This window comes from Delphinapterus leucas, chromosome 10 (genome assembly GCF_059928025.1).
Source record: "Delphinapterus leucas isolate spDelLeu-1000000601 "Yukka" chromosome 10, BTC_Dleu_Yukka2, whole genome shotgun sequence".
NCBI classification, from domain to species: domain Eukaryota; kingdom Metazoa; phylum Chordata; class Mammalia; order Artiodactyla; family Monodontidae; genus Delphinapterus; species Delphinapterus leucas.
This window is the reverse complement of record NC_143138.1, coordinates 8,637,557-8,651,943: the sequence shown is the minus strand read 5'-3', so window position 1 is coordinate 8,651,943 and position 14,387 is coordinate 8,637,557. Positions and strand designations below refer to the sequence as shown.

Sequence of the window (14,387 nt, the reverse complement as noted above, 5' to 3'; positions counted from 1 at the left end):
TTCATTCTTTCCAAGGAAAAATCACTAACCTTCTTTTCTATGTGGATATTCCAATCATCCCCTTCAACTTCACGCATAAATTACCAGCTTCCCCAGCCGAAGGTGATTAAAAGTAACAACCACCTAACTGAGTGCAAACTGACAGAGATGGTGTAGTTCCTGAAGGACTTACAGAGTGAAATAGGTTAGGCTAATTGAGATTAGAACTGATTAGAATCTCTGCTTCTGAAATTTCTGAGCCACACTGTGGCCCGGTTGGGAGTCACCAGCCAACTAACCAAGTGATCAAGAAGTATCAGTCAAGACCCAGGTAATATGCAAGTATCTGCTCAATCTTGACTGCACATTACAAAATCACTAGGGGAACTTTAAGAATACTAACTCCCAGGTCCACCCCAGACCAATTAAATCTATCTATGGAGATGGGGACTCAGCACTGGTATTTTTAAAAGCTTCCCAGTTATTTGAATTTGCAGTCAGGGTCAAGAACCACTGTCACAGAACAGCACTTCTCAAACTTGTATGTGCCTGCAAATCTTGTTAAAATCAGGATCTTGTTAAAATGTAGATTCTCATTCAGTAGATCTGGAGGACAGCTTGGGATTCTGCCCTTCCAACATGTGCCCCAGAGAGACTGACACTGCTAGTCTGAGAGCAAGGCCCTATGTGCCACAGGACCCTGGACGCCTTTCAGTTTAAATAGTTATGCCTACAAGCATCCTTGTCCGATGTGGTGTTCTCCCAAGTCAGCTGCTTGGCTGAGAAGGGTGTTGGAAATGATGGTCACATCTACCCACTTTCTACCTCCTCGCGTGTCATGTCAGTGGGTGAAGGTGAAGAAGAGATTGAGAAGGGCAATAATAAGGAGTGATACCAGGAATCAGATGTAAACTTGGAAAGTGTGTGACATTCTCCAGGGGTATACAGATGCAGAGAGCTGACCCTGTGCGCCAGGGAGACAACTGTGGTCAAGCCCTCAGGAAGGTCCTTCTGGCCTTCAAAAAGCTCTCAAGAGGTTCCAGAGGGCCACGCTGCTTGACCTGACGGCATCTCATTTCCTGACCTGTGCTAGCTTTTCGGTGTCACGGAACAGAAGGGTGGGCAAGCACTGAGTCAGTTACTGGGACCAGATACCCACCAGGAAAGAGCCCATTTCTACTTTTCAGGCAGAGCTATAGGTGAAACACTGATTTCAAACAATGATGGAAGCCGGCAGGGGGAAGCAGTCTTTGGTAGATCACTGAAAACTTGGCTCACCATGTCTGAGCATCTAGGGATACTCCAGACAGATTATTTCCATTCTGAATGGGAGAAAGGGGCTGTCAGGGGGTCCCAGTATAGGCCTCCTTCTCTGCCACTTAACTACTTAATTTTCTCTTTTTTTTTTTTTCCTTCTTGATAAGACATAAGGATGCCGACACCAGGACACAAGTCCATCAGGAAGAGAAACCCAATCTACAAGATCTACCAGGCACTGAAAGGGGCTAAGTGCCTCTAGGACAAAATGGAGGGCCTCTTATATGTAGGTGTAGCTGGAGAGGCAGTCAGCTTACCTGTGGCCCATGGCCCCTCTCCTTACATTCACTGAGGGATATATGCCAGGGGTATCCTTTGTCAGGGCCCAAGACCACAGATCCTTTTCACCCAGGATAGTTTATAAGCTGAAAATTCCAATCTGGCCAAGTGACCTTGTGACAGTGCCTTGGACAGAATGATATTAAAACCTTCCTTTAATACTATTTCCTACAGATCAGATTTATTTAAAGGAGATTTTATTGTTGAAAGCTGCTTAGAGGCCATCTAGTTTACCTCCTTAGTTTTACCCATGAAGAAATTTATTATAAGGTCTGTCTATCTTCCATGTTGTCCCTAATCATTTCATAAAAAAAAATCTTATCATGAGTTGACTCCACGTGTATTTATAAAGCATGGCCTCACTGGGCACCATTTAGTCCATTAGAAAAATACATCTCCTCTTTGCATTTCTTGTCCTAACTTCATCTCCCTAAGCTCCAAGAGAGTCCACGAGGGATTATCACTTCTCCCTCTTCCTCAGCCTCTTTTCCCACTAGGGTTTCTCTGGCCAGCTCTCAACTCCATCTCCTTCTACTACTTCTGCACTGTGACTTGTACTCATGTTCTTGTACTCAACTACATTCAAATCTTGTACTCACTTTGTTCAAATCTCATTCTTCTAACACCTCATGTCCCCCCCCACAATCTGCCTTCTCACCCTTTTCCAAGCCAAGCCTCTAAAACCAGGCAAATGTTCTTCAAATTTTCAGTTCAAAGTCTAGCAGTAGCTTTTGTGATGGTAGATACATAGGTGTAAATCTTTCTTTTTTTTAATAATATGCTTTTACTTATCCTGTGTCCCAACTATTGGAATAATAAGGTATATAATTACATATGTATCCATAGTAATGTTGACTAAAGGAATGGTTTCCCTTACCATGCCAGCAGAAAATGTTTGAATCTTGTCCGAGACGAACATTAAGTGTTTGGCCTAAAATACCTCTACTCCTTGGTACTAAAATAATCCAGGGTGGGAGGAGATCAAAATGGTGTAGTAGGACGACACTGGGCTCACCTTCCCTCATGAACACATCAAAACTACAACTGCATATAGAGCTTCTCTCACTGAAACTGACCTGGGGACTAGCAGAATAGTATTCTACAGCCAAGGCTGTGAAGAAAGATCCACACGGAGCTGAGTAGGAAGGGAGAAGAAGCGATCTGGTCAGCAGCCACACCGCTGGTGGGGGACACAGAGGAGGAGGGGGCTATCACAAGCTAAGGGATCCTCCCTGGGGAACAAGGGGTGCGAGCCATGTATTAGGCACCTCAGCCCTTGGGTCTGACATGGGGAAGACGAGCCCCCTTGGCTGGCTTGAAAACCAGTGGGATTTACTAATAAGGGCTGTAAGAAACTGAGACTCCACTCTTGAAGAGCACACGCACAGATCTGCTTACTCCCAATGACAGCAAAGAGGCAGCTGACTGAAAAATGCCTAGGGACCGTCCCAGTGTGACCCCAGCCTTCCCCAGGCTCCTGCTGCAGCCCCTCTTGCTCCAGCACTGCTCTCCACTAAGGCAGAGGCTGCCACTGCCCACGAGAATGTGCACACTTGGAGGGAACGGAGCTGGCTTGAACCCTGGCCCTGCCTCTGACCGGGGTAGAGGCAACCATTACCAGCTCACGAATCCCTGCTCACACTCGGATGGAGAGTGCCATCGCTGGAGCACAGATCTCTGTGCACACTTGGGGGAGGAGGGGTGGGGGCAGCTCAGTGGCATGGCACTAACCCCTCCAGCCCTGACCCAGCCTCTAACTGAGGGCACACACTGGGGAAAAAGTGAAACCAGCACAGGAGTGCAGCCCCAAGACCTTAGGCCCTGACCTTGTCCCAAACCAAGATGGAGACTGCCATCATGCCCAAGAGAAACCCAGCTCCCTCAGGGCTCCGGCTCCAGCCCCTCTGCCCTCACTCCCACCCCCAACAGAGCAGTGACAGTCATCGAGCACAGCAGCAACCCTGGCTTGCATCCGGCTCTGGCTCTAGCCCCTCCAACTCCAGGCCTACCTCCCACCAAGGCAGTGGCTACCAGCACACCCTGGGGGAAGATGCAGATCACGCTCACCCCAAATCCAGCTCTCCCACCAAAGCCACTGGGCTCACGCAGACTGCACAGGAATGGTCCCACACGAGGACGTGACATCAAGACTAGGACAGGCAACTGTTTCACCTGATTTCACACAGGTGAAGAAAGTGAAACAAAATGGGAAGACAAAATGAAACAAGAAAAAATACCTGAAAAAATGCTAATGAAACAGAGATAAATAATTTATCTGACAAAGAGTACAAAGAGGGCTTCCCTGGTGGCGCAGTGGTTGAGAATCTGTCTGCCAATGCAGGGGACATGGGTTCGAGCCCTGGTCTGGGAGGATCCCACATGTCGCGGAGCAACTAGGCCCGTGAGCCACAACTACTGAGTCTGTGCACTACAGCCCACGAGCCACAACTACTGAGCCCGCATGCCTAGAGCCCATGCTCTGCAACAAGAGAAGCCCCCATTCGCCACAACTAGAGAAAGCCCACGTGCAGCAACAAAGACCCAACGCAGCCAAAAATAATAAATTAAAAAAAGGTGTTTAAAAAAGAAAAGCTGCGGGCTTTCCCAGTGGCACAGTGGTTGAGAATCCACCTGCCAATGCAGGGGACACAGGTTCGAGCCCTGGTCTGGGAAGATCCCACATGCCATGGAGCAACTGGGCCCATGAGCCACAACTACTGAGTCTGCGCGTCTGGAGCCTGTACTCCGCAACAAGAGAGGCCACGATAGTGAGAGGCCCGCGCACCGCGAATAAGAGTGGCCCCCGCTTGCCACAACTAGAGAAAGCCCTCGCACAGAAACGAGACCCAACACAGCAAAAATAAATAAATTAATAAACTCCTACCCCCAACATCTTAAAAAAAAAAAAGAGTACAAAGAAATAGTAATGAAAATATTAACTGAACTGGGGAAAAGAATAGATGAACACGATGAGAATTCAACAAAGAACTAGAAAATACAGGAAAGAACCAGTCAGAGTTGAAGAATACAATAACTGAAATGAAAAATACACTAGATGTCATGAACAGGAGATTAGGTGATATAGAACAATGCATAAGCAATCTGAAAGACAGAAAAATGGAAGTCACCCAATCAGAACAGCAAAAAGGAAAACAAATTTTAAAAAATGAGAATGGTCTAAGGGACCTCTGGGACAACATCAATCGTACTAACATTTGACTTATAGGGTTCCCAAAAGGAGAAGAGAGAGAAAAAAGGGTAGAAAATGTATTTGATAAAACTGTGACTCAAAACTTCCCAACCTGAAGAAGGAAACAGATATCCAGGTACAAGAAGCACAGAGAGTTCCAAACAAGATGAACTCAAAGAGACCCACACCAAGACATAATCATAATTAAAATGGCAAAAGTTAAAGATAAAAAGAGAATTCTAAAGGCGGCAAGAGAAAAACAAAGAGTCACATACAAGGGAACCCCCATAAGGCTATCAACTGATTTTGCAGCAGAAACTTTGCAGGCTAGAAGGGAGTGGCATGATATAGATAAAGTGCTGAAAGGAAAAAATTTACAACCTGGGATACTCCTCCCAGCAAGGTTATCATTCAGAACTGAAGGAGAGATAAAGAGTTTCTCAGACAAGCAAAAACTAACATTCATCAATACTAAACCAATCTTACAAGAAGTGTTAAGGAGTCTTTAAATGAAAATGAAAAGGTTATACCAAGAGATAAATTATAGTAAGGGGAAAATCCTACTAGTAAAGACAAATATCCTACTAGTAAAGACTAGACAAAAATCCTACTAGTAAAGACTGTGGATCAACCACTGAAATAAGTTCATATGAAGGTTAAAAGACAAAAATGTAAAATCAACTGTAACTACAATAAACAGGTAAGGGACAGACAGGAAGATGTAAAATATTACATCAAAAATACAAAACATGGGGGGGGCGGAGAAAAATTTAGACCTTTTAGAATGTGTTTGAACTTAAAGGACTACCAGTTAAAAATAAATAGATATAGTTATAGATCAATATATATGAACTGCATGATAACCACAAGTCAAAAAACTACAATATATATACAAAAACTAGAAAGGAACATAAACATAACATTAAAGAAAATCATCAAATCACAAGGGAAGAGACCATAAGAAGAAGAAAAGAATAGAGAAGAACTAAAAAAAAATCAGAAAACAAATAACAAAATGGCATTAAGTACATACCTATTAACAATCACTTTAAATAAAAATGCACTAAATGCTCCAATCAAGACATAGGGTAGCTGACTGGATAAAAAAACATGCTGCCTACAGGAGACTCACTTCAGAGCTAAGGACACACAGACTACAAGTTAGGGGATGGAAAAAGATATTGCACGCAAATGGAAATGAATAGAAAGCTGGGGTAGCAATGCTCATATCAGACAAAGTAGACTTTAAAACAAAGTCTGTAATAAAAGACAAAGAAGAGCATTACATAATGATAAAGGGATCAATACAAGAAGAAGCTATAATGTTCATAAACATATATGCATCTAGTATAGGAGCACCTAAATTTATAAAGCAAATATTAACAGACATAAAAAGAGAAACTGACAATACTACAATAATAGGGGACTTCAACACCCCACGTACATCAATGGACAGATCATCCAGAAAGAAAATCAGTGAGGAAACAGTAGACTTAAGTGACACATTAGAGCAGTTGGACTTATAACTACAGGACATTCCATCCAAAAAAGCAGAATACACATTCCTTTTAAGTGCACATAGAGTATACTCCAGGATAGATCACATTCCAGGTCACAAAACGAGTCTTAAAAAAATTTAAGAGGATAGAAATTGTATCAAGCATCCTTTCTGACCACAGCAGTATGAAACTAGACACCAATTACAGGAAGAAAACTTAGAAAAACACAAACACATGGAGGCTAAACAACATGCTGCTGAAAACCCAAGGGGTCAACAAAAAAATTGAAGAGGAAATCAGAAAATGTCTGGAGACAAATGAAAATAAAAACACAACTTTCCAAAATCTATGGGACACAGCAAAAGCAGTCCTAAGAGGAAAGTTAACAGTGATACAGGCATACCTCAAGAAAGAAACAAACAAAAAATCTCAAACAACCTAATCTACCATCTGAAGGGATCAGACAAAGAACAAAAAGCCCAAAATCAGCAGAAGGAAAGAAATAATAAAGATCAGAGAGAAAATAAAATAGAGATTAAAAAATAGAAAAGATCGATAAAAGCAAAAGATGGTTTTTTGAAAAGATAAACAAAATTTATAAGCTTTAACTAGGCTCATCAAGAAAAAAAGAAAGGACCCAAATAAAATAAGAAACGAAAGAGGAGAAATAACAAACTATGTCACAGAGATACAAAAAACCAGAAGAAATCACTACAAGCAGTTGTATGCCAACAAACTGGACAATGTAGAAGAAATGGATAAATTCCTAGAAACATACAATCTTCCAAGACAAAATCAGGAAGAAATAGATCATCTGAACAGACCGATTACTAGTATTGTAACTGAATCAGGAATCAAAATACTCCCAAAACAAACAAAAGTCCAGGACTGGACAACTTCACAGTGGAATTCTACCAAACATATAAACAAGAGTTAATACTTATCCTTCTCAAACTATTCCAGAAAATTGAAGAGGAGGGAACACTCCCAAATTCATCCTATGAGGCCACCATTACTCTGATACCAAAACTAGACAAAGACACTACACAAAAAGAAAATTACAGGCCAATACTCCTGATAAATATAGACACAAAAACTCTCAACAAAATATTAGCAAACTGAATTCAATAACATATACAAAGGATCATACACCATAATCAAGTGGGATTTATTCCAGGGATGCAAGAATGATTCAATATCTGCAATCCATCAGTGTGATGCACCACGTTAACAAAATGAAGGATAAAAATCACATGATAGCCTCAACAGATGCAAAAAAAAGCATCTGACAAAATTCAATACTCATTCACAATAAAAACTCTCAACAAAGTTGGTACAGAGGGAACATACCTCAACATAATAAAGGCCCACAGCTAACATCATATACAACAGTGGAAAGCAAAGTTTTTCCTCTACAATTAGGATCAAGACAAGGATGCCCACTCTCACCATTTCTATTTAACATAGTATTGGAAGTCCTAGCCACAGCACTCAGACAAGAAAAAGGATTAAAAGGCATTCAGATTGGAATGGAAGAAGTCAAACTGTTACCATCTGCAGATGACATGATACTATATATAGAAAACACTACAGTCTCCACCAAAAAAAACCTATTAGAACAAATAAAAGAATTCACTAAAGTTTCAGGATACAAGATTAATACAGAAATCTGTTGCTTTTCTATACACAAATAATGAACTATCAGACAGAGAAAGTAAGAAATCATCCCATTTACAATCACATCAAAAACAATAAAATATCTAGGAATAAACTCACCCAGTGAAGTGAAAGACCTATACCCTAAAAACATAAGGCACTGATAAAAGAAACTGAAGATGATACTATTAAATGGAAAGATTCTGTGTTCACGGATTAATATTGTTAAAATGTCCATACTGCCCAAAGCAATCTACAGATTCAATACAATCCCTATCGAAACACTCACAGGACATTTTCACAGAACTAGAACAAAAATTCCCAAAATTTGTATGGAAGAACAAAAGTCCCTGAAGAGCCAAAGTAATCGTTGAGAAAAAAGAACAAATCTGGAAGCATAATGCTCCCAGACTTCAGACTATACTACAAAGCTACAGTCATCAAAACAGTATGATACTGGCACAAAAACAGACACACAGATCAATGGAACAGAATAAAGAGCCCAGAAATAAGCCCATGCACATATGGCCAATTAATCTACAACAAAGGAGGCAAAAATATAAAGCGGGAAAAAGACAGTCTCTTCAGTAAGCGGTGTTGGGAAAACCGGACAGGTATATGTGAAAGAATGAAATTAGAACATTTTCTCACACCATACAGAAAAATAAACTCAAAATGGATTAAAGACCTAAATGTAAGACCAGAAACCATAAAATTCCTAGAAGAAAACACAGGCAGTACATTTCTTGACATAAATCTTAGCAATATTTTTTTTGGATCTGTCTCCGCAGGCAAGAGAAACAAAAGCAAAAATAAATAAATAAGACTACATCAAATTAAACTTGAAAGCTTTTGCACAGTGAAGGAAACCAACAACAACATGAAAAGACAACCTACTGAATGAGAGAAGATAATTGCAAATGATATGTCTGATAACAGGTTAATATCCAAAATATTAAAGAGCTCATACGACTCAATATCAAGAAAACAAACAATCCAATTAAAAAATGGGCAGAAGACCTGAATAGACTTTTTTCCAAAGAAGTTATACAGATGGCCAACCAGCACATGAAAAGATGCTCAGCATCACTAATCATCAGGGAAATGCTAATCAAAACCATAGTGAGATATCACCTCACGTCTGTTAGAACAGCTATTATTGTCAAAAAGACAAATAATAATAAATGCTGGCAAGGATAGAGAGAAAAGGCAACCCTAGTACACACTGGTGGGAATGTAAACTGGTTCCTCAAAAAATTAAAAATAGAACTACCGTATGACCCAGCAATTCCACTCCTAGGTATACATCCAAAGAAAAGGAAAACACTAATTTGAAAAGATATATGCACCCCAAAATTGATAGAAGCACTATTTACAATAGCCAAGATATGGAAGCAACCTAAGTGTCCATCATCAAACGAATGGATAAAGAAGACAACATATGACTATTACTCAGCCAGAGAAAAGAATGAAACTTTGCAATTTACAGCAACATGGATGGACCTGGAGGGTATTACAATTAGTGAAGTAAGTCAGACAAAGAAAGACAAATACTGTATATTTTTACTTATATGTGGAATCTGAAAAATAAAACGAATGAATATAATAAAACAGAAAAAGATTCATAGATACACAAAACAAACTAGTGGTTACCAGTGGGGAAAGGGGTGGGGGAGGAGAAAGGGGAAGGAGATTAAGAGGTACAAACTACTATGTATAAAATAAATAAGATACAAGGATGTAGTGTACAGCACAGGAAATATAACCAATATTTCATAATAATTTTGAATGAAGTATAATCTATAAAAATATTGAATCACTATGTTGTATACCTAAAACGAATATAACATTGTAAATCAAATATACTTCAGTAAAGCTAAAACAAACGAAATCAGGGTGGACCTAACCCCCTAACCACCAACTAGGAGGTATTCCACTGGGAAAGACTCCCTTCAATGAGGAAAACAGTGATAACAAGGAACGTTATTTCTCAACCAGTTTGAAATGCATTTTGTGAACTCTGGGTAAGATAATATGCTCTATTACGAAGTCAACAATTCCCTCATCTCCAGCCATGCACTGTGGAAACACGGTCAGAGATAAATTCTGAAGACTCGAAGAAGTCTAGAGACTGCGCAGCCTCATAAGAATTTAGTACTAAGGAACCATCCCCACCTGCTAGAAACAAAAAGAAAAACGTGATTTCTGTGATAGTCACACTGTGTAAGTCTCTACAGAATGAAATGACTGTTAGAGCTCTACACAGAGACACATGTGGGGATGGTGCCTTCTCTAGCACACGGGTGGGCATGTGGGAATTTCTTGGCGCTCTATCTAGCCTCATGGTGTTGGACAGGGGAGACCTGGATCCACTGGAAGGAGCCATCTGCTCTCCTCCCCCAGGGGAACTTCCCACCACCACTTCTGCTCCTGCTTCTGCTGTTTCTCTCTAAGCCATCATGTTCTGTTGTGTTTCCTAACTGGAGAAGGAATCTCCAATCCTTGGAACCCTGGGTTGAAGAAGTGAGGTTTTGATTACAGTTAGATTCGAAGTGTTGAGGGTTGGTAGCAACATGGATAAACAAAGTTTTAGGTGCCCTCAGAGTGACCACAGAGGGAACAACTTTGAGAAGAGTATACTGACCAAGCTCTTGAACACAGGAGAATTAATGTGTTATTTATCTGAAAACTGATTCATTAAAAGCCCTAAGTGTATACTTCAGAAAAAGAAGATACTGTGTTTGTCCTTATAGACCCAATGTAGAGAAGACCTAACCGGGGAAAAATGAAAAACAAGTGGAAGCATAAATGAAAAGAACACGAAGCATGTAGAGCTGGATAAATCAGCTAGGCTTCACTGGAGTGACTGGATATAGTATGGATTGATGAGGAGTAGAAGGAAGGAGAGGACTGTGCCTAAAAATGTTGAGAGACATGAATTCAAGTGTGGCCACGGGGGCTGTGTGATTAGGAGCTGTCTGCCCTAGAAAATCAGTGTGATGAGGGGGCCACAGGAGGAATTCAAGTCATCAGTCACTAAAGCCTCTGAGAAGGGGAGTTCCAGCAAATAAAATTATAAGATATTTAAAATTTACTATTAAAGATATAACTGATGGAGGGGGCAGGGTCTGAAGCATGGCCTTGGGAGCTGAGATTGCTATGGTAATACCGAGCCAGAAGTAATAGGGCTGTAACTTCCAGAATGGATGAGAAGAGGCTGAGCTGAAAAAAGACTGCATTTGGCAACAGACAGGAAGGACAATGAGTTAATGAAGTTTTCAAAGTTTCAAAGTTTCTGTAAAGATTTGTGATCATTAAATATGGAAGTACCCATGGTTGGCTAAATGGAAGTCATTCTAGAAATCTAATGCTACAATTAGATTGGTAATTAGTAATTCCTAATTAGCAATAAGCTTATTACTTATGACAATTAGTAATAAACTTACTAAAAACTAAATCAATATGCCAGTACTTTTCTTTATTGGGCCAGTACCCAGCCCAATAAACTGATTTGGTGAGAGGTCACAGAACGGCCCCTAGTTAGGTGAATATCCATTCTTCTCTTTCCTCTCTCATTTGATGCGGTTTGTTCATCTCCATCTGCAAAGTCTCAAAGTTTGTTGATGAACGGTGTGCAGCCTACAAACACATGGCCAAAAGCAACAGCCATCAGTGGTTCACAGGACATATTCAGAGCCACGCGATATGAACTGCACTGCTGGTCAGCTGGGTGGCTGTGAGCCAGGCACCAAGTAGGACAGCAAGATGTCCCTTCTTGCCCTTGCGGCGGTGCTGGTGGTTTTCCAGAACTCTTTAAAATACATCATCTTGCCTTCGGAAAAGCTTCCTCAACTTTCCACTGTCCCAAGTCAGGGTGAATGTCCACCCACAGAAGAATACCCATTAGGGAAACGCTGAAGGCTAAGGTCTCTTTCTGTTCTTATTTGTGCAGGTGACACGATGCAGCCAAGGAAGAAGAGAAAGTGATTAGACACCATTTTCCAAGAACTAAGGAAGAAGAAAACAGGAGAGTTTTTTTCATCTTTTTTTCTTCCTGGTGCAGGGAGGTGGTGGAGCAACATAGGAAGGTAAAAAGGACAGGGAGTGATATTTAAATTTCATAAAAGAGTTATGAAGGTAGCTGAATTTGAGGACTCTTGTCTTTTTAAAACTTTTACTGGACACACCCAAAACAATTCCTGCTGTCACAGAATTTGTTACATCCATCTGACCTCTGTGGAGGATGGTCTGTGGTCAACATCTGGCCAAAAGCAAAAAAAAAACTCACGTAAATGTGGTGTTAGAGAATGTTTAGAGAGAGAAAGGAACTTAGGATCACTCAAACTATTCACTTTACAGAGGAGGATGCTAAGGACCTAGATGAGAAGTTACCTGCATGAGGCCAAAGAATTAGCGTCAGAACCAAAATAAAAGCTTTTGTCTCCCATATCTTCTAACTCCCAGTCCTGGGCCATTTTTGAAAAATCCCCATTTTCCTAAAAAGAGGCCCTTTCATAAGCTAGTTACTTTCATGGATTTCTCATCTACTTTTTTCTCAGTCTAAATGGAAATGTAGGGAGATGGCTGCTTCTGAAGTTGTCTGTCTACCTAGTATAATAGCAAATTAACTGGGGCAATGAGAAAATAAGTTATAAAAAATATTGGTGAATCTGTCCCTCTTGTGAGCAAGCATTTGGGGCAGGTAAACATTGAACACAGTGATACTGGCAAAATCTCTTCCACTGGTATATTGATTAATTTGTCAAATAAATGTACATATTCTACTTGGGGATAATCTGGATGGGAGGTGGTATGATTATGATGACTGCTGAGACTGCTGTAAGTACAAAGCCCTTTGCTGGGACAGTTTACGGTTTAACAAAGCTGACCGTCAGCTGATTAACAAGCACACTCATGAACCCTGCCTTAATTTTCCTAGAGGATTCTTCTCGGTCTTTATTTACAGACACATTCTGTAAAGAACACAAATGACTGGTGGTAGGTAAACATGTTCAAGTCCATCGATGGGTCAACAGGCCCATGTGGGTTGGGTGTGGGCACCAGAGTAAATCGTACTTGGGCTTCCCAACCTAACATTATAGAGGAAAAATCTGGTTGAAATGGACACCAAGGGCAGTCTGATAGGCTTAGAGAAGAGAGCAGACTATCCCAACAGGGCAGGTAGTCCAAGGCAAGACTAGGACAGGCACCAAGCAAACTGCTTGAAACCTACTCCTCTACAGTTATACAAATATGAGCCTCAAGTCTTTGGATTGAGCTGGGAACACCACCTCTTTTCCCACACCTGCTGCTTCTTGACTGCTCCTAGCACCTGTCTCAGCAGGAGCCCAGAAGCAGTTGTCACAGTGGAAATTCTCCAAATGTGAAGCCCGCAGGGGATCACCCAAATCTTCCACACCCCAAAGATGACTCGGGCTGCATACTTCTCGGAGTCATAGTAAGCTCTTGGCTGTGATGAGCCTGAAGATTTCTATCTGTGGTTTCACTGTCCCCAGGACCAAATTAAACTGTGGTTGCTGCATGACTGGCCACTGTGCAATATCTATTCCAATACCAGAAACACCTCAGAACCATTCCCCATTGAGTGTATACGTAAGCACACAGTGCTTCCTTGGTGCTGGTGTAGCTTAAGAAAGGAGAAGCAACAAAACACCTGTAATGAACACTGACTAAACATTCATTAAAAGGGAGACCGTATTACCTGCCTACATAAGGCTGTGTTTGGCCCTTAGTGGTTAGAAAACAACAATACAAACCAAATGATGAGAAAACCAGCAATAATACTTGTACACTGTCATGTAATTTAGAGCCACTCTCACCTCCATGACCTCGTTTTATCTTCACAAAAGTCTTAAAAGTAGAAAATATATTGTGTCCTCATTTTACAAATGAGCAAACTGAGTTTCTGATGTTGGTGTGCTGTAAATGTTTAAAATCCAACTCTCTGGAAAAAAGAAAACTTTAAGGCCCTGATTTATAGCTTGCCCATTGCTATGGTGTAAACACTCCAACATGACCTTTTTCAAGCTACCAACATGTCAGTGAACGCAGAGTTGGGAAGAGAGACACAGAACCACTGAATCCTTGTGGGCCTGTACAAACTCTCTCCAGCACACTACTGGGTTCAGAGGAAGGGAAAAAAAACCGATCCAAGGTCACACAGATGGTTGATTCCCAAGCCCACCTTCCTTCCTCTTTATTACAGAACAAAGCAGGAACTGAGCATCTGGAAGCCTTTATTTTCAAAAGCAAAAATGTATGTACATCTGCAAGGTTACACAAAAGAAGGGGTTAGGGACCCCAACTTGGTGGAAACTCTCACCCATACAGGCAGGGGGAGGAGCTACACTACTGCTTCATGGACTGGTCCATACCTGTGCTTACATTCTGGAGTTGCTATCTCACATGTGACACCAATTTTGAGTTTGGGGAGAAGACTTACCTTG

At 41.1% G+C, this 14,387-nt stretch overlaps 1 protein-coding gene across 7 annotated transcripts in view; it reads left to right on the top strand.

The window, feature by feature from the left end:
- ADTRP (androgen dependent TFPI regulating protein) overlaps positions 1 to 12,829 on the top strand; it is an 89,139-nt gene extending 76,310 nt beyond the window's left edge. For 6 of the 7 annotated variants that reach the window (XM_089918326.1, XM_089918325.1, XM_089918321.1 and 3 more), the window contains one exon: positions 1,404 to 11,865. In XM_089918326.1, the coding sequence (XP_089774452.1) occupies positions 1,404 to 1,498 (95 nt within the window). In that variant the 3' untranslated portion in view covers positions 1,499 to 11,865. The other variant, XM_022586668.3, reaches the window with a different exon arrangement.
- Positions 12,830 to 14,387: the final 1,558 nt, after the last annotated feature.